The 18126-nt window shown below is 41.1% G+C and overlaps 2 protein-coding genes and 2 pseudogenes across 2 annotated transcripts; 3 read left to right on the top strand and 1 right to left on the bottom strand.

The window, feature by feature from the left end:
• The first annotated feature begins 4308 nt into the window (after positions 1 to 4308).
• LOC141836417 (cytochrome P450 94C1-like) lies at positions 4309 to 5990 on the top strand. The gene is given in 2 exon segments (XM_074723908.1): positions 4309 to 4944; positions 4947 to 5990. Coding segments are annotated over 2 exon segments (1449 nt in total). The 5' UTR covers positions 4309 to 4370; the 3' UTR covers positions 5822 to 5990.
• Positions 5991 to 9296: 3306 nt separating this feature from the next.
• On the top strand, positions 9297 to 9832 carry LOC141823948 (uncharacterized; annotated as a pseudogene).
• A 1835-nt stretch (positions 9833 to 11667) lies between these two features.
• On the top strand, positions 11668 to 13803 carry LOC141843001 (copper transport protein ATX1-like). The gene is made up of 3 exons (XM_074731016.1): positions 11668 to 11772; positions 13150 to 13225; positions 13512 to 13803. The coding sequence occupies exons 1-3, from the start codon at positions 11683 to 11685 to the stop codon at positions 13673 to 13675; spliced, it is 330 nt and encodes a 109-aa protein (XP_074587117.1). The 5' UTR covers positions 11668 to 11682; the 3' UTR covers positions 13676 to 13803.
• Positions 13804 to 14499: 696 nt separating this feature from the next.
• Positions 14500 to 15810, bottom strand: LOC141841260 (mitogen-activated protein kinase kinase kinase 18-like; annotated as a pseudogene).
• Positions 15811 to 18126: the final 2316 nt, after the last annotated feature.

The raw sequence follows: 18126 nt of genomic DNA, 5'->3' as shown, positions 1-18126 counted from the left end.
GAATCATAAACCAAATATGTCATGCAATAAATATAAAACGAGTATCAATAATTCATCGGGTTACTCCTTCATCTTAGAATTAAGAGGTTACTTTATAAATATGAAGTTATAATACGAAGGCATGAAGAAAAACATTCTACAACTCAAATAAAAGAGAAAAGAGACAGAGGACTTAATCGTGGTGTCTATAGTCGTCTTCAAATTGATCTCCAAGCTCTTTGGTAGATGGAATCTCAATGGCTCCTTGGAAACGACTCTCTACTAGACTTCCTTGTCACAAACAAACCCCTCCTTAGAGAAGGGGAGAACCTCTTGATCCCTTTAAACAAGTGCCCCTTTGATTCTTTTATAGTCTCTAAGGATAACAAAACTAACAAACTTTCCTAAAAAATTATGAACATTTTTCTAAAATATAAAATTTCTATAAAAATAAGATATCGCCACCATCGTATCACGGTCGTGTGGAAAATCACAATCGAGGTGTGTGGACTGCTGGATGTTGAGTCTATGAGCAACAGTGAGAAACACGACCATGCTAAACGTACGATCAACTCGTGTTTTCTTCGGAAGTCCAATTATTATTCTGTCATGATTGTATCAGGGGGTATAGTCATTCCGTGCACCATATTGAAAATGCACATTTCAAGACTCTTTGTAACCGTTTTAAATTTTAAATTCACGTCTTGTCAATAAAAATACATACAGAGTAAATCTTCGAACTACAATGATGAAATCAATATAAAAGTGATGAAAATATATCTAATATGTTCCTATGATGAAATAAAAAATATATAAAATATACACATGGCTTGATTAGAAATAGATTGCATCAACACCCATGACTAAAATAAAATAAAAAAAAATGAAGATGAACGTCGAGACAAGGGGAGAAGAGGAGAGCAAGTGATTATGATAATACTCTTTGTTAAATTTTGAAAGGGAAAATCATTACAATTATAACCTAACATATTATTTAAATAATTATAAAATTAACAAATATTTGCTTCACTGAATAATAAATATCATAAACATATATTTTTAATATTTAATAATCTATGTTAAAAAAATATTTTTAATTATAGTTATTATAACTATAGACTTTAATATATCATAATTCTATAATTAAAAAATAAGGAGAAACTTGACATACCAATAAAGTTATTATGAAATAACTTTTTACAATGCAAATTAGAATGCGCATGATAAATTTATTATTAAAAAATTATCAAAAAAATAAAAAAATTGACAAGAGTCAAAAGTATTTGTTCACGTTGGTGTTGCTGTCATTTCACATATATATTTTAAACATTATCAGCGTTTAAAAGTGCCACTCGAGCCACCAAAACCACCCATTTCATTTTGTTTAACAAGCGTGATCTGTTTCCACCACATGCTTAACGTGGCCCATTGCCCACCAAAACTCAAATTGGAAATCAATCTAATTCGATCGACGATTTTTCTGATTTAGTTAAGTCCAAAAGAAACGCTAGCTGACTTAACCATGGAATAGTCCAATTTAAATAATTTAATTTAGCTTCTACGACGAATAAGTTCACTCTTTTTTATTTTTTAAGAAAAAGAAAACATTGATCAATTCAATATGATCTTTGCCTATGAACATGGGGGGACACCTCACGTTGCCACAGAGAAGATTCCTTGGCATCGACACGGAACAAGCATTCAGCATGCAATTTGATTACGATTAATTAGTGAACCGGCGCACTCAGGTCACATCGGTAGTTGACTCGATGCCATGAATGATGAATGACGTCCGCGCGTGCGTGTCGCTAGTCGATTACAACACGTGACAGAGTGATTAATTATTTTCTTTTCTTATCGCTAATGAGTCCTAAAACATCTTATCCATTGCACAAAGTCATGTTTGACCATGAAAACGCGCACGTGCTATGGTGTATCAATCTGTTTTCTTTTCAAATAATTGAACCGTTTAAATTAAAACCGAACAAATCTATTTTTTTAACTTAATCAAATCAATTCAATTTTCATATAAAAATTAAATTGATTTAATCAATTTAATCAAATTTAAATTTTTAAAATTGAGATTGAATCGAATTGACCAAAATAATGATATTTTAAGAAAATTTTTTGAAATTTTAAATTAACTGAATCAAACTTTTAACTTTGATTAATTAATTTGATTCAATCAAAATTTTTTCTCAACCCTAATTAGAAAGAGTGCTTAAGATCACTCACGAGCATGCCTCTTAGAGTTGTTTTTCACCCACCCACCATTCCTTGGTGCTAAATCCTCACAAGTCGTTTTGGACATGGCTCATATGGCTGCTAGTCAATGTTTCATTTAAATTGGGATCTTCTTGGCAATTTAATTGGCCAAAGAAATCTAAAAAACAAGACAAATGATCTGGATAAGTTTATTATTTGCACTCATTGTCTAAAAAGGTGACAACTCAATTGTAGGCCAAGAAGAGCTAGCTCAAATGTCAAATAAACTTAAAGAATATAATCGATTTCTCGTGTGGTATAATAAAGCTAAAACCTAAAGCTAATTAAAAGGATATTTCTCCTAACTGAGATTTTATGATAGCTAACGTTGTTTATAGGTGACCTAATGTGTTTCTAGCGACTTGTTAGCAAAGACTTAAAAGATCTAAAGAACCTCGGACTTTGGTAATCATCTGTTGTCAATAAGTGGTGTGTGTATATATATATATATATATATATTGAAAATTATTGGTCGTACAAATATAGAACAAAATATGAGAAAATTAAATTGATAAATATTTATTTGCACTTATAATATTACCTCGAGAAATTAAATAATAATATGTAATAGATAATTAAATAAATTTAACGTGAAGAGATTGACAATGAAAATAACCACACACATTGTCTTTTTTAGTTTTTCTTCCAATGTATTTGCAAGTAATTAAAGATTAATGGATTCTTTTCAATGTCATGCTTTTGATGATTTACTAGGTAGGCGTTTGAGGAAGCCAAACCATCCGATGAAAGCAATCTGCATGCATTTGAGGAATTTGATTTGGATCGTAAATTTAATTTGAGTTTAGCTTTGATTTAGATTCAATTTTTTTTTAATGTAGCTTAACTTGCATTCGAGAAACACTTATCATGTTCAATTATTTTATTTATATTCTTCTAGTTTTAAAATTCTATTTTATTATAACTAGTAAATAAATCATTTTAACTATATTGTATTATCCTACAAAATCCACCTTTAAAATATAAAATGAAATGATTTTTTTAAAGAAAATAATATTTTCATTTAAATTAAAAATACACGCGATATCGAGAGGTTTGTGAGGAATATATGAAATAAAACTCATGCAAGTTAAAGTAAGTCAACAATATGAGCAAGGAAAAAAAAGTTTAACTAATTCTTGTTCAACTAATTAAAAGACTCATCCACTCTCGAAGAAATTAAAAAAAGTCTCTCGGTATATAAAATTTAAAATTAATGAAAACCTTTCATCTAAATAAATATCTTCAAAGTGAAGATTAAGTCTTAAAATAACAACCCTTTCAATTTTGCTTGTAACTAAAGCAACACGTGACTGCCTACCCACCCACCCTCCCTGAATGATGATCTCCTCTACTGGATCAATGTCCAAAGCTTCTACCACAGAGTTTAATCGAACGGCTCTCAATGGAATGAGATAAATACACAGTAAATCACAGAGTTGGGCTTGCAGAAAACTCATGATCAGTGTGCAGGAAAACATGGACGACCGACCAGAAAATGGACCCCGAAACTAATTAACTCCTACTGTCGGCTAAATTATCCCACGTGCGTTACGTTCGATGGGAATTGCTAATTAATTCTATAATCTAAAAAAGTCCTTAAAAAATCAAAAATTGTCCCTAGCAATTCGCTATACATCCTAATCAGTGCCTCGAAGGTAGGCCGAAGATAAACATGGCGAGACGAAAACTCCAAACAAGTTCCTGTTACATTAGGTGGATTGGGCTGTTCTTCCACTGTGCGCATGCCAGCCGCGGTGCCATGGATGGATGGTCGTCACTCGGTCGCTGCCACACTACCTGTTTGACAAAATGACTGTGTGGATTGTAGTCTGTAGTAGAACAGCAATCCAGCACATGTTGTTGCCCGCACAGTTTTTCTATATCACGATGTCCTCGTGCCTTAATTATCCAACGAAACTAAAACCTAACAACAGAGCAGGACAGGAAAGAAAACAGAGAAGGATGACAAAGGGAAGCCATATTTGTCCATTCCCTTCACTTGTCCCTATCACTTCAAAAATAAGTTCGATCCACCTCACGCCATTATAAATGAATGCCCGGCCATGTTGCCTTGCCTGCCTCAAGTTGCCCCATTTCTGAACTGGTTTAATTCGATTGGAGTTGCTATGGTGGAATTTGGAACCAGCCAACTCGCCTTTGTCTTCTTCTCCTTCGCTGCAGGATTCCTTGCCTTCGCGCTGCTGCTGCAGCTGCGGAAGCGTCGGTGCTGCTGCTGTCACGTGTGCCGGGCGTACCTGCGCGGCTCGTGGGCGGCAGAGTTCGACAACCTCAGCGACTGGTACGCGCACCTGCTGCGCGAGTCGCCGACCGGCACCGTCCACGTTCACGTGCTCGGCACAACGGTGACAGGCAACCCGGCCAACGTCGAGTACATGCTCCGGACCCGGTTTGATAATTTCCCCAAGGGCAAGCCCTTCTCCGCCATCCTCGGCGACCTCCTGGGCCGCGGCATCTTCAACGTCGACGGCGACGCCTGGCGCTTCCAGCGCAAGATGGCCAACCTCGCGCTCGGCGGCGTCAACGTGCGCGAGTACGCCTCCGGCATCGTCGCCGAGGAGATCTCCTGCGGCATGCTGCCGCAGCTCGCCGCGGCGACCGACACCGGCAGCGTAATCGACTTGCAGGACGTGTTCCGGCGATTCACATTCGACGTCATCTGCCGTATCTCGTTTGGGCTCGAGAGGGATGCCTCGAGCTGCCGGTGCCGATGGGAGAGTTCGCCGCGGCATTCGACGCCGCTTCGAGACTGTCGGCGATGCGAGGCACGGCGGTGGCGCCGGCGGTGTGGAAGCTAAAGCGGCTACTTAATGTGGGATCGGAGAGGGAGCTGCGACGCGGGATCTCGATGATAAAAAAGCTGGCGAAGGAAGTGATCCGGCAGCGGCGTAAGCTGGGTTACGACGGTTGCCACGACCTGCTCTCGCGGTTCATGAGCTCGGTGGAGGACGACGACGAGTACCTCCGCGACATCGTCGTCAGCTTCCTCCTTGCGGGGCGCGATGCGGTCGCCTCCGCCCTGACCGGCCTCTTCCTGCTCCTCGCGCGCAACCCGCAGGTGGCCGCGCGGCTTCGCGAGGAAATAAACGCCGGCGGAGGGGACTACGCGCAGGCGGCAATCCACGAGAGCCTGCGTTTGTACCCCCCAGTGCAGTTCGACTCTAAGTGGTGCGTGGAAGACGACGTGCTTCCGGACGGCACCTTCGTGGGTCAGGGGACGCGAGTGATGTACCACCCTTACGCCATGGGGCGGATGGAGAGTATATGGGGCGCCGATTGCGCCGAATTCCGGCCGGAGCGGTGGCTCCGAGCGAATAAGTTCGCGGCGGAGAGCCTCTTCAAGTACCCGGTGTTCCAGGCTGGTTACCGGGTGTGCCTGGGCAAGGAACTCGCGCTGGCGGAGATGCGGATGGTGACGATCGCTGTGTTGAAGCAGTTCGAGGTCGAGGTGGTGGATGCGGATCGGCCTGTCAAATTCGCGCCGGGTCTGAACTCGACGTTTAGCGGCGGGGTTTGGGCGCGGGTGAGCCGTCGGGTGGATGTGCCGGCGACCGTATGATTAATTAATTAAATCAGGCGTAATTTGGGTAGCAAATTTCGTTTCTCGCCTCTCAGGCTCCGATCCTGAGACGGCGTTTTACTTTAATCCAGCTTCCATTCCACGTGTCCAAAAGCTGATAATTCGAGGAAACTTATGGTCATAATTATTAGTTTATTATGGCTCCTCAGATCTAATCTCTACTCCTGCTGTTGCAGGCTTCTGTAGAAGCAATAAACATGTGAAAGAATAGTACTCATAATTCTCGGAGTAGTAAACTATACGGAGTCCACTGTAGTAGCTTAAACGGATAAGCTGTCTGACCTCGTTTCAGGTGCGCAGGAAGAAGATATTGCGGGCGCATCCGGTTTTTGAATTTTTCAAAGTCGTACCGTGGTTTTGATTTTTTTAATCAAAGAACATGCTTAATTTTTAAAATATTTGTTTTCATCTATTTTAATCTTAAATTAAATTAAAAAATATTTTATTTAAGAATTGAAATCGACGGAAAGATATTTTGAGATTTAGGCACTCCTTTGTTAAAAACCAAACTATAATGGGTCTTTTGAAAAGTCTTGAACACCAAACAGAGAGCTCGTGATTGCAGCCTGATCTTGAGTCGCGGTGCGAGTGGAAGCTCGTGGCCTCCTCATGAGCTCACGGCTAGCCTTCTTCTCCGTTCACATTCTGTCTCTTCTTTCTTTTCCTCTTCTCCTTCTAAGCAGTAGGTCGACGCTAACTTTGGAGATCAGATTTCCCTGCGCCTTCTTTTTCTCTACCTTGACCGGCTCCTCCAAAGGCTGCCGCCCACTCCGCCACCCGCTGAGGTGCGCGGTCGTAATAGCGGAGCGTGCCGACGAGGTCACGTGTGTGAAAGTGGGCATCGACTCAGTGGGAGTGATCGAGACAGAGTCTCGTGGGGAGAGGTAGAGACACTCGACGTGGAGACAGAGGAGGCGACGGAGTGGGCGGCCTCGTCCCATGTGCACACATGCCATCTTCGTTTTCATCACTCCATGCATCAAAGGGAGGAAGAGGAACAAGCTTCTTAATTTCCCGTTTAACCATTTCTCCCTGGTTCACTCAGCAGCTTCCTGCTTCTGCCTGCTTCAGAGGAAGTCCTTCAACAGAATTTTGCACTCGGACTTTTCCCATCAATTCGTTGCTTCTCAGGATATATAGAAACAAACTTAATGTAGAATCTGAATACTAAAATGACTATTTTAAAAGAAAAATAGATAAAAGCAACAGCCAAATGAAAATTTCTCATAAAAATTATTTCAATAGTTTGCTCCTGTTTTTAAAAGTGATATCTTTGGTAAAAAATGATTTAAGTGATTGAAAGCTCCAATTAATTCACTAAGGCTTGATATTGCCATATATAATTCACTTGAATATTTAGCCCAGAAGGCTGAGATAGATAGGTTCATTGTGGTGCTCACTGCTCGAGGAGGTTTAAGAGGAAGGGACATGCAGCAAACAAATCAATGGGGTACTGGCTACACATGTTATAATTGTTTGATAAAAATTATTATCTTTTGATGTACGTTTTATTTCTTGGGAAAGAATGGAGTTTATAATCGATAGAAAATGTGTGCCTTCTCCAAAGATTTATGATTGTCCATTGATTACGGGTAACTTTGAATTCAAGTTATTTATTTTATTACATTCCCTAGTATCGCTTTTTTTCCTTTTTATTCTTTATTTACTTTTAACTAATATTATTTGTAGAATGAACAACTGAATCATGGTACGATTTTGTATTATTATAGAGTCATACCACGATGAGCAGTAAATTAATATTAAACGATGGTGTTCTTTTTCATCCACCTGGACTCTCTTCTTTCTCTTTCGAGGAAGAAATTCAATCGTCTGGTGTGCTTCCGATGGCCTCTGACATTGCCCTTCCGAGGATCAAGTCAGCGTTGGGCTATGCGAGGAAACTCGCAGAAATGTTAAAGAGAGATATTAAAGAAAAGTTTAATGGAGAAGAGTTGTTTTTGCATACAACAAAAAAATTATTATATCGTGATTTATCTCCATCAATTCTTATATAATCTACAAAAGAGAATTTCCACGTAGGTTATTATATGAGTTCTAACCCAACCACGTAGGCAACCACACGAGTGAGACGTTGCCCACAGATTGATCACACGAAGGGTAATAGGCATCAAGGGCAACAACATTAATTGGATTGTATCATACCTCTGATATTATCAAGTCATTGGCCAGATGTCATGCACCTTTTGCGCCAATTGTCCGAAGTTGTTGGACTGTTGTCGGAGGTTGATTGTAGTAGTCGGCTATAACTGATAGCCAACTGAGCTTCTCGAGTTCGAATGAGATGTCGTTGAACGAAACTAAGTGCTCGAGAGCACATACCAATTGGTCCGAGAGCGAAGTCAAGTGCTCGGGGAGTGAGTGTGGGATGTCATACAACGAATGCCAAGTGCTCTGGAGCAAAGACCAACTGGTTCGCGAGTGAAGTTGAGCGCTCGGGAAGTGACCGAGTCTGCTGAGTGCTAAGAAGCACACATCGATTGGTTTGAGAGTGAAGTCGAGTGCTCGGGAAGTGACCCGAGTGGGATGCCACAGGATGAAGGCCGAGTGTTTGGAAGTGCAAATCTCAAATAGCTTTTCCAAGTTCGAATGGAACGTTGTTGGACAAACGTTAAATGCTTGGATGCACAAATCTCGAGTGACATTCTTTTAAATCCCAGTCAGTCTCATGGACTCAATCCCTAGAGATGTTGACTATCAGGATAAATCGGGAAGCGCATACGGCGGCCAATCGAGTCCTTAGCTTTGGTAGAAAATTCTTGAGATACGCCGTAGTTGGGGATCAAGTTGAAGTTGCACCATTGCCCCGGAAACTCGAGTGACCTTCTTGAGAATGAGATGTTGTTGGACAAACATTGAGTACTTGATAAAAGAGATTATCAAATCGAAGTACTAAAGAAGATTGACGAGTTAGAAAATAAAGTCAGATGTTTATGAGTAACTCTAGATACCATCATTATATTTTGTTTTCAATATGTTTTTATTACTGCTCAAACATATGATTAATTTTAAAAAAACATTAACATTAGTTGATTCTGATTTCTTCTTATGTAAAAATGTCAATAATAAAATAAATCTCTATAGTTTGCCTTATATAATTGCTGGAAACAAATTAACCGCACGTGACTTCACTCTGCTTGATAAGCTGGCCGCCTCAATTTATTTCCTAATCAAATTATAATTAGATTTTGTACAAAATCTTATAATTAGATTATAAAATCACAATCATTCCTGTTATAAAACAGTGTATTTCCAATCCCTCCAGAATGATAATTCTCCAAATCCTAATCAAATGCGAATTCTGTTAGTCTGTTACTATCTTATTTCCAATTATTTCTAACTTACAAATCTATAAATAACACTCCAATCTTAATTTGTTCATTATAAATAACACTCCAATCTTATTAATTAACTCACAGAGCTGCTCGACGTTACCATGCCGGCAAAGCGCAACTCTGCCAGAGACGACGGCGAGGCCACCCCCACTGTGCCGGAGTGCGTGGCTACCTTGGCGAGGCGGCAGTTCACCAGCGGCGGCGACGACGAAGCCATTGGCGCGTGGTTCATCGCCTCAAAGAGGGTGGAGAACTCTGACCTCGTCATGCAGCCGAACCGCGCGCCCTACCTTCCCACCGACTTCGGCGTGGCCAATCTCGCCGGCCTCCTCTCCCTGGAGGAGCGCGCCATGGCCAGCCTCGTCGGAAACATCAGCCACCCTAGGAAGAGGAGATGAAGAAGAAGCCGAAGGCTACGGGGAGGGAGCACAGAGGGATGCCAGTGCGGGTGTACGCACGGTGCGGATTCGTGTTCTACCTGCGGCTGACTCGATGGGATGGAAGCGGTGGGACCGTGATCAAGGGCGACGAGCTCAAGTTGTTCCGCTCATTTAGCGCGCTGAAGAAGGGTGACAAGATTGACGTTTGGGCCTTCCGCCGCGGCGGCGAACTTTGCTTCGCCATCGGGAGGCGGTGAACTGCTGGGCCACCTGCAACAACGCTACTCTGTTATAATGTTATGTTCTGTATTACGAACACTTTTTGGGATCTAAATCTTTAGTAACTGTTCCGCGGGATGCGTGGACGGTCAAATCATCAGTCAACCAGTAATCCGACTTACACGAGACTTTGCTTCCACCGGTAAAAGAACCTGAAGATAGATTGAACAGAGAGATTAGACTGACGTTGAAAAATTTCGATAGACTACTTCTGATGCTTAAGTTAGTATCAATGGAAGAAGATGAGAGTGCAAGGAAAAAAGAAGAGAAGTATATGAAATTGTCGAGAGAGTTTCTTATAGCTGTTAGAGGGCTTATATATCTACATGAAAGACATCTCCATGTTGACCTGAGAGGGGTCGCCTGTCAGGCTTGAAGAGACCGGATTTGATGCTCATTGACAGAAGGCGTTGACATGAGATATTTGAGGGATCAAGTTTGCCAACTTCGTTGCCTTATGATGCGGAAGTATTGATTTTTCTTACCTTTTTGGTGTCATGCACGGATATGAGGGCATTCAAGGAATTAGACCTGACAATATTATAACCGACTTGACCTCTTTGCAGACGTCACACGCTTGGGGAACTTTAGTAGCCTATGCGTAAGACGGAGAGTGGTAGCCGAGATTGGGCACGGAGAGACCAAAGGGGCGGGCTGATTGACTGAGAAATTTAGAGAGGAGGAGCGTTGAAAAACTGAGTTATTCGAGAGCTGGATTGTCCAAGTTGTCGAGCTATTGAGTGGCTGAAGGTTGAGTGGCCTAGAGGCCGAGGGCCGAGATAGCCGAGTGATTGAGTAGTCGAGTGGTTGAGTAGTCGTCGAGTAGGAGCGAAATGGTCGAGTGGTTGAGAGGCCGAGTGGGGTCGAATAGCCAAATGACTGAGTGCTGAGTGGTCGAGAGGTCAAAGCATCGAGTGATCGAGTGGCTTGAGTCTCAAAACGACATTCAACTTTGTGTTAATTATTGACTTTTGCCTTGAAACGTTAGCCTACCTACTACCAATGTCACATAAGACTATTCAGAATCCGCTGCATCAATAACAATTATTATTTAGTTGGTAATTGTGATGTAGTACGTAGGGCCTTGAATTTAAGGACTACATAGTTGGCCGAGTGGCCGATCTCATTTGAAATTAATAAAATCAAAGCTCTTTTATATTTATAATAGAAAGATTTGATTTGAGCAAGAGAGGGAGGCTATCGTTTCTTGAGCACCTATTATATTGCTTGTTTCTAAGCGTCCACTCTGGTTAAGCGTCTATTTCTGAGGAAACAATGAAATAAAATAGGCTCTTTGTTTAGACTATTCGAGCCTAGCAGTCTTACATGAACTCGATTTAAATTATAGTGTTTGACTTTTTGTTATACAGAAAATCCAATTCAAGTCTAACATATATAATCTTCCAGTCTTATATATAGACTAAATTTCACAAGGAATTAGTCATGGATCCTCTATTTTCCTGAACGTTGAGTGGGTACGTATGTCCAAGGCCATAAACAAATTAAATGATTAGAAAACATTTATTTATATATGTATAGTTTAACCATTTTCATAAAAAAAAGGAGAAGTTTCGTAAAGGCTGACGTTTTGCCTAAGAGACGACAACACTCTTGTTTTAAAATAATAATCAAAGTCAACGAATCAAATTGGTAATTCAATCGTGATGTCTTGCTGATATAACCTTCATACTTATTAAATTTACAATTTAGTTGTTATTCGATTTTTTTTTTCAATTTAGTTCACAAAGTAATTGCATTTCACGAATTCGTACCTGTGAAAATTGTAAAATAACTTGTGGGGAAACTGAAATTTCCTCTATAAAATGGCATGGTGGGCTGGAACCTTCTTTGCGCTTCCCCAATCCTCCGATCACGCCATCAAGCTAGTCGATTCGCCCCTTTTCCCCCGATGTCGCAGGTATTCATTCGTTCTGTTGATCGGGAATAATTTTGGCTCGAACGATACGATCCGTTGTTTTATTATAGTTCATAGTTTCTTAATCTCCCCTTGCAGTTTTCTCCTTGAATTTTGTGATTTCCTTTTGAATGTATTCCATCAGATCGTTGGACCATTGCATAATTATTTATCTATGTAATGTAATCCTTTTATCTTTCGATGTAATGTAACATAGATTAGGGTTTGAGATGCTCGGCCTTGGATCATGGTTATTCTCCAAATCTATATTTCCCAATTTTTTAGGAAGAGAGGGCGATTAATACGATGTTTTTTTAGTATATTACTTATGTGTTACTGTTGCGATATATATATAGAGGAAAATAGTTGCATGTTTTAGAGGTTGATTCATGTAGGAAAATAGGGGAATCCGTTGTTGTAGAATTAACTTCCTCAGAAGCATGGCATGATTCTTTTAACAAATCAATAGCTTTATTGCATCGAGTTGATTTTCCTTCTGTTAGAATTCGTATTCCTATAAAGAGCGAATCAGAATTTTAATTGTCGTTGCCCATTAGTCAACATGCAGATATGAAATGATTATGATATTATTTTGCTTTGTTAGATGGAAATCTTAAGGCTTCTCAGAAGCAAAAATTGAAGGCAATATGGTTGGTAGAAAATAGCTTCTGGTCTGCCGTCGTGTGGCTCTTGGAATAATAATATATAAGATATGGTTTATTTCAATTTAGCACATTAAGATTAGTAGCATAAGAGGAATATCCATTCAGGCCAGACTTTAGAGCTATGAATAACGATTGCACAGATATTATTTGGTTTTTCAGCGTGCTTTGTGGCAACTAATTTTCTCTTTTGCTGCAGGGTGTTCTAACTTATATATATATATTCAGTTTGGAGTAACTTCTATATTGTCTTCTTAAATTAATCTGGAAAAGTGAACATGGAAAATTGTTTACTTAAGGACCTTATATGAAACAAACCTGAACACTTGATTTCACTCGGTCTTCTAAATTCTACGAATCAAGCAGTGATACTTTTATGTACTATTAAATTTTGTACTTGTAGTGTTGTTTTTTTTTCTTTGTGGTTATCTTTCAACTTCAAGTGATGTGTTGATATATAGTATCCTTGCTTTATATATATCTCTTACTTTGTAATACTTGTAAAACTGAAGGATCCAACGTGTTTCCTTTTTTTTTTGATAAGTTGTCTTCTTGATATGCATGTCACTTTTTTTTTCCTATTAAATTGAACCAAAATGTGAACTCTCAACTCTGAATTTGATGGCGAAGTATTGGTCTGGGATGCTAGTCTTGAAGATGTCTATGATGGTATTATGGTATCTGATTTCTGCATAAGTGATATGATTCTATTTTGCAGACTGTTGTTCTCAAGGTCGGTATGTCGTGTGAAGGCTGTGTTGGAGCGGTTAAGAGGGTTCTCACCAAAATGGAAGGTGAATTATTACCTGGCCATATGTTATTTCTTGATATCTGGCTTCCTGGAGCTTATTGTTTTCATTAGTCTCCTTTGTAATATATTCACCACCACGAGAACAAACTTATTCGCAAGTTGTGCTGCCATATGAAATGATGACACATATGTCTTTAGTAATTTCAAAAAAAGACAAAGAAAAAAGAAAACTCTGGAAAATAGTATGAGTTGAGAGTCAAGACATTTATCCTTTTGGTAACTTGCAGTATCATTTCAACTTTATGTTCACTTCTTCTTATTTCTTTCAGGTGTTGAATCCTTTGATGTTGATCTGAAGGAGCAGAAAGTGACTGTCAAAGGCGATGTAAAACCTGAAGCTGTTCTTCAGACTGTTTCAAAGACTGGCAAAAAGACTTCATTCTGGGAGGAAGGTGCTCCATCCGATGCCTCGGCTGCTGCTACGACTGCATGATTACCATCCTTGCTATCTCTGTATACAACTATCGTCTTAAATATGACTATTTTCAGCTTCATTAGTGTCATATGGATCTGCTGATGACAATATATATTGTTGTGCTTATAAATTATCTTATGAGTTAATTTTGCATCAAAATATATTTAGTTAATAACAAATTAAGATCAAAATTCAGTTAATTTACATGTATTTTTTTAGAAGTATAAGCCACCTTGCTATTTAATTTAACGTAGGTCTTTAAATTTATTAATTCTGATTATTACAGACTTTTAAACATCATAGAGATTACGAGATTTTTATTTAAAAAATATATTTTAACGAAGAATTACTTGACAGTTACAAATCAATCCATGCTTTATTTTTTTATCAAATTTCCAAGTATATATAAAAAAAATATTATGAACTTATAGGTATTCTAAATATTGATAATATTTCATATTAAAAATATTTTAATAAAAAATCTAATTGCAACTATTGTATAAAATAATTTACAAAGTATTAAAAATTATAGTAGTTTTCCACAACTTTCATTTATAAAATGCGTATTTTGTCAAGTTGAGTTGACCTTTTATTTATTTTTACCTACGCACGTTTTAAATTAATGAAGTGCCAGTTATGACTTGGATTCCTCAATTATTGGCTCTGTACCCAAATAATTTGGTGAGTCTCCAATTGGTCAAAATTAGGAACGCCAACCTCCAATTCTCCCATCTAACTTTTTTTTTCCAACGTGATTGTGGCTGTAGATTGCGGTGGCGTATCTGCACATGTTAAATTCTATAACAGATCGAGACTTCGGGCAGCTCGTGCCAAATTGGGATTTAAAAAGATTCCGCTACGATGTTTAGATCTAATCCGCACTATGGTTGTTGCGATTGAATTAATTGGGGCGTAACACCAATTTAAAATCTCAATTTTGATTCTTTCCATGTCACTAATGGAACATTTATTTTGCATTTAACATCGGAAATTGAATCAATGCAGTCAAAATTAGAATGTACAGATTCGGCAATAATGTGATTGACATCGAGCGAGTACTCTTCGCTCTCGATCGTCGCCGGAGTTGTTGTCGTCTCGACGTTTTCCGTGATCAGATCAGTGGTCGGAAAGGTAAATTCCCGGCCATGGCTCCTCACCGTTACCCAGTTCTCATCCCATGACCAATTATGACCGTCACCGCCGATTAAGCTCTTCATTCTCACAAGTGGATCCTCCTCCGGCGACTGCTCACCCAGCTCGTCGTCGTCGGAAAGCAACTCCCAGAACGCTTGATCAAGAGCGCTGGTAGGAGAAACCCCGTCGAGATTTGCATCGGAATTCGAGGGCGGATGGTCCATCTCAGAGCAGGAAGCGACGAACGGGTGCCGGAGGAGCTGCGCCGCCGTCCGCCGCTCGCGCGGATCCCTTTTCAGACACTGGCTCAGGAAGTCCTTGCAATCTCCCGACACCCCGCTGGGGAACTCTGGCACGTCGCCGGAGAACGCGATTCGGTGGAGAGCGCTTACGGGGTTCTCTGCCTGCGGCCACGGCGGCCGCCCCGTGGCCATCTCAATGACGGTGCACCCGAGTGCCCAGACGTCGGCCGGCGCGCCCTGCTCCTCCCCGCGCGCCACCTCTGGCGCCATGAACATCGGCGTGCCGCCCGAGAAGCGACGATCCGTCTCGTCGCTCCGCCGCGCGCATCCGAAGTCGGCGAGCTTGGCCCGCCCGCCGGCGCAGAGCAGCACGTTCTGGCTCTTGACGTCGCAGTGGGCGACGCCGGCTGCGTGGAGGTAGGCGAGTCCGCCGAGGACGTCGCGGGCGTAGGCTCGGATGGAGACCTCGGCGAGCCGGCCGCCCTGCTTCTTGATGGCCTCGGCGAGCGAGCCGCCAGGGGCGTACTCCACGAAAAGGTTGAAGCAGGGGAGGAGCCCCGGCGAGGGCGGCGCGACGTCGAAACCCAAGTAGGAGATGACAAAGGGCGAGTCGAGCGCGGACAGAACGCTCTGCTCGCGCTGCAGGGGACCGGAGGCGGCAAGATCAGAGGACTTGACGGCGAACACCTCGCCGGAGGGCACGGAGGTGGCGAGAGAGACGGTGGCGGAGGCTCCTCGGCCGATGGTTGGGCCACGGCGGTAGTCATGGATCGCCATGGTTTGAACTGGAGGCGCACGGTCCGCAGGTATTTATATCTCGAGGAGGCCGAGTCTGGTTTGGGATCTTCGGATATCCTCGAGAAAAGTCCACGGGCACGGCGGCTTCGTCCGCGTTCGATGCATCGCGAGTCAATTATGAAGGCACGAGCTTAAAAGGTAGACGATTATTGTTCAAACGTTTATATTATATTGGTCGGGGACAAGCTTCGGGAACGATTCATTCCATCTATCTAGATTAAACAAGGGATGCCAAGTTAGTTAAGGAATTAGGTGGATGAGACTGACTGAAAGGTTCCGTTCTTTGCCGCATGAGCTGAACAAAATTTGGAGTTGCCGCAGCCTGCAGAATGTTAGGTAGCAGCAGCCGAAGGGCCAAATGAATTGATTATCTTGTTATCGTTAGGTAGCAGCTAAAGACAAGGTCACAAAGAGTATTCTAATTGTGTGCCTTCTGATGTCCTTTTTCTCATTCAACTCGTTGAGTTTATCCGTTCCCATGTTTTAGTTCGTCCATAGTGCTCTGCTGAAAAAATAAATAGTATCTTCGATAGATATTTATCAGCAGGTAAGAAAGCCACCATGGATTGATATGCTACGTTGTCGCCCTTTGACGAGCAGGTAGAGTTATAAAGTTACCCCTACAAGTCTGGAGAGGTCTGTATCAGATAAACATAATTTTTAAAAGACTTTTCTAACAGAAATCTTAAAGCTTGTATCATATTAGAATAATAATTTTAAGTGCAGCGAAATAAAGACTTAATATTTGTGTGACAGAGTCCGTAATTTCTAGAAGTGCAAGGCCAAGTCGAGTTTGATTAATTCTTAGTTTGTTGATTTATCAAGTCGGATTGTTTATTAAAAAAATATTTGAGTTAATTTGACCCTTTTTTTCTCCAAGCTAAAATAGAAACACTATTATCTTATAATTTAATTAAAATAATAATTTAATAAATAGTATATAGAGTTTTGCTATCCTGAGCGACGGGTTCTTACGCGCCCCGTGCGCGACTCCTCCGACGTTCGCGCGCTTCCGCCGCCCGTTCATCGCCGTCCGACCACCGCCGGCCACCGTTGCTCGTTCATCGCCGTCCGACCACCGCCGGCCGCCGGACCGGATCCGTTGGAACCGCAACTCGATGGCGCACATCCCGGCATCGAATTTCGGCCGGATTGGGCCGGAATCCGACCGGAATTCCGGCCGAAACACGGCAGCAGTGGCTGGCGCCACTGTCGCCCGGATTCTGGCCAAATCGCGGCCGGAATCCGGCCACCACTGGACCGCCGACGAGTTGCGGTTCCAACGGGCCCGGTCCGGCGGCCGACGGTGGTCGGACGGCGATGAACGGGCGACGGGAAGCGACGGAGGTTCGAGGATAAACACTGTGCAATCGTGATTTTTTGGACGACTGAGATTGAGCGCGCGATCGGATGAACGACCAGGATGGAAGCGCTCACGGGCGCTCAGGAAATCGGCGCTCAGCATAGCAATTCCCTTAATAATAAAATAAATTAACAGTTAAAATATAGATAAATCAATGAATGTTCATTTAAATTTATTCATTTTAATATATTTTATACTATTAAATAAATATAAATAAATTCTTATCAAATTAAATAGTAAATTCGTCCATAAATTTTCTACTTGTGTAATCAATTGACCTCCGATCATTATTATTTTTATATTAATTATTTATTTCAATAAAAGGTGAAATTCGCTATTTCAGAGGTCCCACACGGTCGGACTCACGATCATTTGTGAGGAAATAAATCAGGAAATTACAATTGACTACGACGAAGGAGGATATTACCTCATTTTCATCGATATTCGATCCTTATCGACTTCAATAATTCTGTCCCGTCATAATCAACTTAATTATGTTATATCAATTATTTATGATCGCTATTAAATTTGCACGATTATTTGAGGTGATTCTCTCCAAAGATTCCATTCCATGTTTTTTGTTTTTCTTAAGCTAAAACATACTGTTCAATATACAAAAAAAAAAAAACCCTTGGCCCCATTTTGAGTCGAATAAACTAAAATAATAGGCAGAACGGCTCGACGCTAGACACGTGGGAGGGACTGAACAACAATGACGTATGTTGGTGATAAAACCGCACATTATTGGCGTGCAAAATAGAATTGAATGCATCTTGGACCCGTTTTCCATGCGTCCAATGAAACGAGTATTCCCAGACTTCGACGAAACTTCGTACGAGTGGACCTACCAAAAAGTCAAAACAATCGAACAAGATTTGTTGTCAAATCGCGAGTAGAGTTCTAAGGGAAGCGATCTGTCTTTAATTATAAGA

Source organism: Curcuma longa, chromosome 1 (assembly GCF_044706935.1).
Source record: "Curcuma longa cultivar G26 ecotype Majalengka, Jawa Barat chromosome 1, ITB_CL_G26_1.1, whole genome shotgun sequence".
Lineage (NCBI taxonomy): Eukaryota > Viridiplantae > Streptophyta > Magnoliopsida > Zingiberales > Zingiberaceae > Curcuma > Curcuma longa.
This window is presented reverse-complemented; position numbering and strand designations above follow the sequence as displayed.

Bases quoted from the DNA above. Each gene is read 5' to 3' on its own strand.
- LOC141843001 (XM_074731016.1), top strand. From the start codon at position 11,683: ATGGTGGGCTGGAACCTTCTTTGCGCTTCCCCAATCCTCCGATCACGC. The intron at 11,773-13,149 runs GTATTCATTCGT...TCTATTTTGCAG, and splicing joins CTTTTCCCCCGATGTCGCAG to ACTGTTGTTCTCAAGGTCGG. The intron at 13,226-13,511 runs GTGAATTATTAC...TATTTCTTTCAG, and splicing joins GGTTCTCACCAAAATGGAAG to GTGTTGAATCCTTTGATGTT.